Here is a 6,877-nt window from a genome sequence, read left to right on the forward strand (position 1 = left end):
GAAAACAGACGTGATGTTGATGAATAATGTGTGTTGGCGGGTGACGTAACGCTGTGCCAGTCTGAGGGTGGCAAACCTCACCAGACTCATGCCAGCTCCAGCTCTCCCAACCAGCCGGAAGCATTCCCATTCCCACTGACGGCAGATCAGGACACGTGCTCATCAGCAGACACAACTCTCACATCCGGGTTCACCGCAGGGCAGTCTGTGATATGAAAATAATAGCCACTTTAAGATCAAAACTGGAAAAAAATGTTTTATTCAACAGACAGACACTGCTTCAATTGATTTGCTTTAAAAAATCTATAAAAATGTGATTTGATGGTGATCTGATCTCTTCATCAGATTGATTACGTGGTCTGATATCAGTAAAACGGATGCAGTATCCAGAAACGAAAATAAACAATTGCATCATTCATTTGAACAGTTAAATGACATATTTATCCATACTCATTTTTGAACGATGTCCGGTCGCTGTATAAATAAAACATTGAAATTAAATTAAATACAAACAGAATAAGAAACAAATAAATGACGTGATCAAAAAAGACTTTTCTTTGGAAAATACAAAAAATACAATATGAAAAGTACAGTGCATAGAAATGACGGCACAGTCTCCGCAGTCCAACACTGGGAATCGGCCAATACACTTTACATTCTAGAGCCATGGCTTTGGTTGTGTTAAAGTTCATGTGGCCACAGCCTGAGATCGATGGGTCCTCCGTCAGACGCCGAGGGCTTCAGGATCTGTGGAACCATCTTCTGTGGCGATCCTGTGCCTTGTGGAGCTCCTGGAGGGTTTGATGGTCGTGGCTGGTCTCGATGCACAGCACGATGAAGCGGTTGGAGCAGCTGCGTGTTTGCTGGTTCAGTAAGCCGCTGTAGAGGAACGACGCTTGACCGGTGATGGCCATGTCACCCGCTCTCCACGACTCACAGTTCAGAGCGGACAGACGCTTGCCTCTCTCTGAAGAGCCGTGCCACACCGCCTTCTGAGGCCTGAAACACACACACACACACATGAGCCGAGACATTTACAGCACAATGTTACACAAATAAATGCTGTTCTTCTGAACTTTCTGTTCATCTGTGAATCCTGAAAAATAAAATGCATCACGGTTTCCACCAAAATATTGTGCAGCACAACTGTTTTCAACATTGATAATAATCAGAAATGTTTCTTGAGCAGTAAATCAGCATATTAGAATGATTTCTGAAGATCATGTGACACTGAAGACTGGAGTAATGATGCTGAAAATACAGCTGCGCATCACAGGAATACATGTGTATTTCTGCTGTTTTACATTGTAATAATATTTCAGTTTTTACTGTATTTTTGATCAAATAAATGCAGCCTTGGTGAGCAGAAGTGTATATGCAAAATAAACATTTATCCAACATTTATAATGTATAGAAAGACTGTAAATTCTGAATGTGTGCCAATTTTTGTCTAATAAAATGCTCTTGAACACTGATTCTCAAACTTTTTGGCTCCTATTATCCAAGAAATTATTCAAAGACCCCTGAAATATAATTCTGATATGATCTTATAATGATTAAGCAAAACTAGAAATGTCAGTAAATAAAACATTAAATAAACTCAATTAATTAATCATCATTCCAGACGTTTCAAGAACTGAATTTTCTTCAATTAACGCAACAGTTGCTCAGGGAACAAATTAAAGTTGGAAAGATGGAAATATTCAGAGTTTTAGCACTTTATAGCTAATTAAATCAAATAAAACTATATTTATTTAAAATCAAATGAAAATTATTATTATTATTATTAATTTAAATAATAATTAAAAGTAATTTGAAGTTTGCTGAGGATCTAGAGTGAGAACGTTCCTTCTCCTAAAACCATCGTCCTCTAGAAACAGCTAAATGTTTTTCACTTGTCATATTGTGACATAAACCAAAGGCTACTGGTTACTTAAAAACAAGCATACAATACTGATGAATAAATCAGACTAGTTGATGATCCATAACTGTACACGCTGTCACACATCTGATCATCGTTTGTAAAACATTTTAAGACATTTTAAACGTTCAGAGAAAGATATGTTTTCACAGCTTAATGGGATTGTTAGCAGGACTTTCCTAGAACAGTGTAGGTAGTGATGCTCTGGAGTACAGACAGCAGTGGTGTTTGGGAACGGCTTTGTGACACACCAGCTGCTCTTCTGTTCATACAGAAACTGTCCTGAAACGCCCAAAACATCCACAAACTACACAAACAAGCCTAAAACGGCTACTAGCCGACCACAATTACTGCTCCACTGTCACGGCTTACTGTATTTTTGATCAAATAAATGCAGCCTTGGTGAGCAGAAGTGTATATGCAAAATAAACATTTATCCAACATTTATAATGTATAGAAAGACTGTAAATTCTGAATGTGTGCCAATTTTTGTCTAATAAAATGCTCTTGAACACTGATTCTCAAACTTTTTGGCTCCTATTATCCAAGAAATTATTCAAAGACCCCTGAAATATAATTCTGATATGATCTTATAATGATTAAGCAAAACTAGAAATGTCAGTAAATAAAACATTAAATAAACTCAATTAATTAATCATCATTCCAGACGTTTCAAGAACTGAATTTTCTTCAATTAACGCAACAGTTGCTCAGGGAACAAATTAAAGTTGGAAAGATGGAAATATTCAGAGTTTTAGCACTTTATAGCTAATTAAATCAAATAAAACTATATTTATTTAAAATCAAATGAAAATTATTATTATTATTATTAATTTAAATAATAATTAAAAGTAATTTGAAGTTTGCTGAGGATCTAGAGTGAGAACGTTCCTTCTCCTAAAACCATCGTCCTCTAGAAACAGCTAAATGTTTTTCACTTGTCATATTGTGACATAAACCAAAGGCTACTGGTTACTTAAAAACAAGCATACAATACTGATGAATAAATCAGACTAGTTGATGATCCATAACTGTACACGCTGTCACACATCTGATCATCGTTTGTAAAACATTTTAAGACATTTTAAACGTTCAGAGAAAGATATGTTTTCACAGCTTAATGGGATTGTTAGCAGGACTTTCCTAGAACAGTGTAGGTAGTGATGCTCTGGAGTACAGACAGCAGTGGTGTTTGGGAACGGCTTTGTGACACACCAGCTGCTCTTCTGTTCATACAGAAACTGTCCTGAAACGCCCAAAACATCCACAAACTACACAAACAAGCCTAAAACGGCTACTAGCCGACCACAATTACTGCTCCACTGTCACGGCCTCATCCCAGGATATATTTACCGGCCTGGAGTATAAATACACATAAACACAGAACCAAAAATAAAGCCATGGGTGGAGAAATATGAGAGCCAGAGGAGCAGCCAGCGTCGTCTGCACTGCGGTCAGGCCGTCCTCGCTTACACTGAACTACTCCAGATCATCACTAGAGTTTGAGTAATTAATGAGGGGGACTGAACGCAGATCGCTTGCTTGAAATGTGCATGAAAGAATGACACAAAGCTGATTGGATCAGAAGCTGTAGAAGAGTTCCTCTAATCTTCAGAGCAGCTGTGAGTGTGTGCTGATGCAGTACTGACCAGAAGGGGTCGCTCATCACGTCTCGCCCGTCGAAGGAGTACAGCGGGACGCCGGGGGGGAGGAGGGGACTGGAGAAGATGCTGTCCCAGTTCTTGAACAGGAGCTCACCCTGCAGACACACAGCACACATCAGACACGCTTCTCTCATCACAGCACACACTGATATAGGAGTTTAGACTCTTAAAGGGACAGTTAACTCTGTCGGCATTCTGAACCCACACAACTTTCCTTCTCTCATATAACTGAGGCTTTAAAGCTTTGAAAGACACAATTAAAGTGTGACTGCATAGCTTTGTGTGCAAAAGTGTTCAAAAGTTTGGGGTTGGTAAGATTTTTTAATGTTTCTGAAAGAAGTCTCTTCTGCTCACCAAGGCTGCAATTATTTGATCAAAAATACAGTAAAAATTGTGAAATAGTATCGTGATTCAAAAGAGCTGTTTTCTATGTGAATCTCTGTTAAACTGTAATGTATTTCTGTGATGCGCAGCTGTATTTTCAGCATCATTACTCCAGTCTTCAGTGTCACATGATCTTCAGAAATCATTCTAATATGCTGATTTGCTGCTCAACAAACATTTCTGATTATTATCAATGTTGAACACAGTTGTGCTGCACAATATTTCTGTGGAAACTGAGATACATTTTATTTTTCAGGATTCACAGATGAACAGAAAGTTCAGAAGAGCAGCATTTATTTGAAATAGAAATCTTTTGTAACATTATAAATGTCTTTACTGACACTTTTGATCAGTTTAATGCGTCCTTGATGAATAAAAGTATGAATTTCTTATTATCTTTTGAACAGTAGTGTTATTTGTTATTGACTAAAATCTTCCTTTGCTCTTCTTGAGCTCATGACACGAGCACTGATGATCAGCAAATACATTCTTTCATGCTTTCAATGAACCATTTGATCTGTTGCACAAAACAATGATTTGTTCAAACACTGAAACGATCCAGTTCTCGACTCAATGATCCAGTCGAAGCAGAATGTCCAGCTCACGAGAGGAGAACGTTATCAGTAAATCACAACTTAAGTTTGGTTTGGAACGGCATGAGGGAGAGTAAAGGGTTCATTATTTTGGGTGAACTATCCCTTTAAGTCCTATTCACACAAAGAACAAAACAAAAAAGTCTATTCACACAACAGCCAGATGAAAATGCATTGACCAGTACTCACTAGAGTTGAGCACAGGCCTTAAATCTTTACAAAGAAGCTTCACAGCGCTCGTGAGAGATCATGAATTATTAGTAAGAATCACAGAAAGCCGCTTTACCCTCAGGTTGACGATCGGCGGGTTTGTTCGGTACATGGGCTGCACGGTGTCAATCAGGTCCTGTAGGTGGTGTGAGAGGAAGGCCTTGTAGTCGTCTCTGATGCCCATGGCTTGAGCTTGAGTCCTGCACAGTTTATTAACCGAGTGGATGGAGCCCAGGTTTCCCGTCAGCGGCGTGTTGAGAGCCACCAACCTCAGCTGAGACACAGAGACACGCGTAAGACAACCCTAACCCATTTATCCTCATCTGGACTGAAGAGCAGCGTCACATTAGCTGAGAAAAGCTCTCGTCTAGTGTCAGAAGCCTCTTTTAAACGAAGCAGCTTTCTGGGAACTGAACCTAGGAAATCTTTCCCCCTCACGCAGAATTCCCAGTCATGTGGATTCCTATTGAAATGACTTGCCAAACAACAGTAAATGTGATTGTAACTTAACACGAGTTAACATGACTTAACTTCATAAGTGTGAAGAAGATGCCTCATGTTAAATATATACAATAATAACGCATTAACGCAATCCCACCTCTATATATATATATATAGTTGTTAACACAGGTTCTATTTGACCCTATAAATGACCCATTATTCATGCAAGGGTTGCCAGATCTGCAGTTTTTCCATTATTTGTAGTGCGTCTGTCATCCAAAAACTGCAAAGAGCCTTGTGCTTTGTTACTTCTGAAAAGAAACAAAGTCTCAACTCTGAAATAATGTCCATCAATATTAACCGTCAAACAATAAAGGCTGCTTTGATGCTCCTAAATGTGGCGTGACAGATCAAGTGCTGTAGCGCTTCAGTCTCGTCCGCTTTGATAGTTATAGCACAAAACAAACACGTGTTGAAAGATACAGTACAGCTTCCTGAGATGTCTCATGTAACTGATCAATCAGTGTTTCAACCGAAAGAAAGATGTCAAATAAAACAGCTTGTGATTAATATGTGACTTTATGTTGCATTTACCTCAGGAAAGTTATCTCTGCTCACAGCTAGAGCTTAATTACTGTAAATTATATAAGTATGTTTGAATAAATCTCTCATGAAGACAAGTTTTTATGAAAACTACCTCATGTGCAGTTGAGTTGCATACAAACATTTCAGTTTTTGTTTGCGTGTGATTATTAGATCTGAACATGAATAGTTTGGGGTCTGTTATTAATTTAACCTCTAATACTGAGAGGGTTCCCTGAATAGTTTGCCGCATTAGTTAGGAGAGATTTTTTTTCGTTAGAAGACCAAGCTATCGTCATGGGCAGATGTCATTCTGAATCATCCCATCTGTGGAGGAATTGAGTATAAGTGGCTCTCTAATATATCAACGCTTCAGTCTGAAACACACAAACACACTGAGCACAGACAGACACAGAAGCAGAGATTCTGTGGCTTGAGTGTGTGTTTGCCGTCGTCTCTCTTCAGAAACCCAGACCGGCTGGACGATCTTCACCAACAGCAGATGGACAGCACCATAATTTAGTCTAAAACGGGAGCTCTGGACGCCGCAGGGACGCTTTTAGAGGCCTGGTGATCTTCAGACCGATGTTTTTCAGAACCAAACCATGACAAATCTCACATTCGTCTCTGTGGACGACAGCCTGGGAATGTTTGTGATGTGAGTCGGACTGAGAGCGTGTTCGGCGCGTCCAGCGCACTGCATCATGGGACTGATACGCTGTAAAAGCGCAGGATGTGAAACGAGCATTTTTCTGGGTTTTACCGCTGCTGGGGAGAAGATTCCAGCAGCAGGAGCCAAACACTCAACACATGAATAAATACACACAGCTGACTCCTGACATGAGCACACACACACACACACACACACACACACACTCACACTCACACACACACACACACACACACACACACACACACACACACACTCACACTCACACACACACACACACACACACACACACACACACACACACACTCACACTCACACACACACACACACACACACACACACACACACACACACACTCACACTCACACACACACACACACACACACACACACACACACACACACACTCACAC

General features: G+C 39.7%; 1 protein-coding gene across 4 annotated transcripts in view; it reads right to left on the bottom strand.

The window, feature by feature from the left end:
• Nucleotides 1-505: 505 nt before the first annotated feature.
• Nucleotides 506-6,877, bottom strand: part of LOC107655707 (collagen alpha-1(XV) chain-like) — a 58,674-nt gene continuing 52,302 nt past the window's right edge. For all 4 annotated transcript variants that reach the window (XM_016443284.1, XM_016443285.1, XM_016443283.1 and 1 more), the window contains exons 40-42: nucleotides 4,849-5,046; nucleotides 3,571-3,680; nucleotides 506-999 (exon numbers count right to left, since the gene is read on the bottom strand). In XM_016443284.1, coding sequence (XP_016298770.1) covers nucleotides 741-999; nucleotides 3,571-3,680; nucleotides 4,849-5,046 — 567 coding nt within the window. In that variant the 3' untranslated portion in view covers nucleotides 506-740. The remainder of the gene's footprint in view (nucleotides 1,000-3,570; nucleotides 3,681-4,848; nucleotides 5,047-6,877) is intronic.

The sequence above is a fragment of the Sinocyclocheilus anshuiensis genome, unplaced genomic scaffold (genome assembly GCF_001515605.1).
Source record: "Sinocyclocheilus anshuiensis isolate Anshui unplaced genomic scaffold, SAMN03320099.WGS_v1.1 scaffold631, whole genome shotgun sequence".
In the NCBI taxonomy this organism is placed as follows: Eukaryota; Metazoa; Chordata; class Actinopteri; order Cypriniformes; family Cyprinidae; genus Sinocyclocheilus; species Sinocyclocheilus anshuiensis.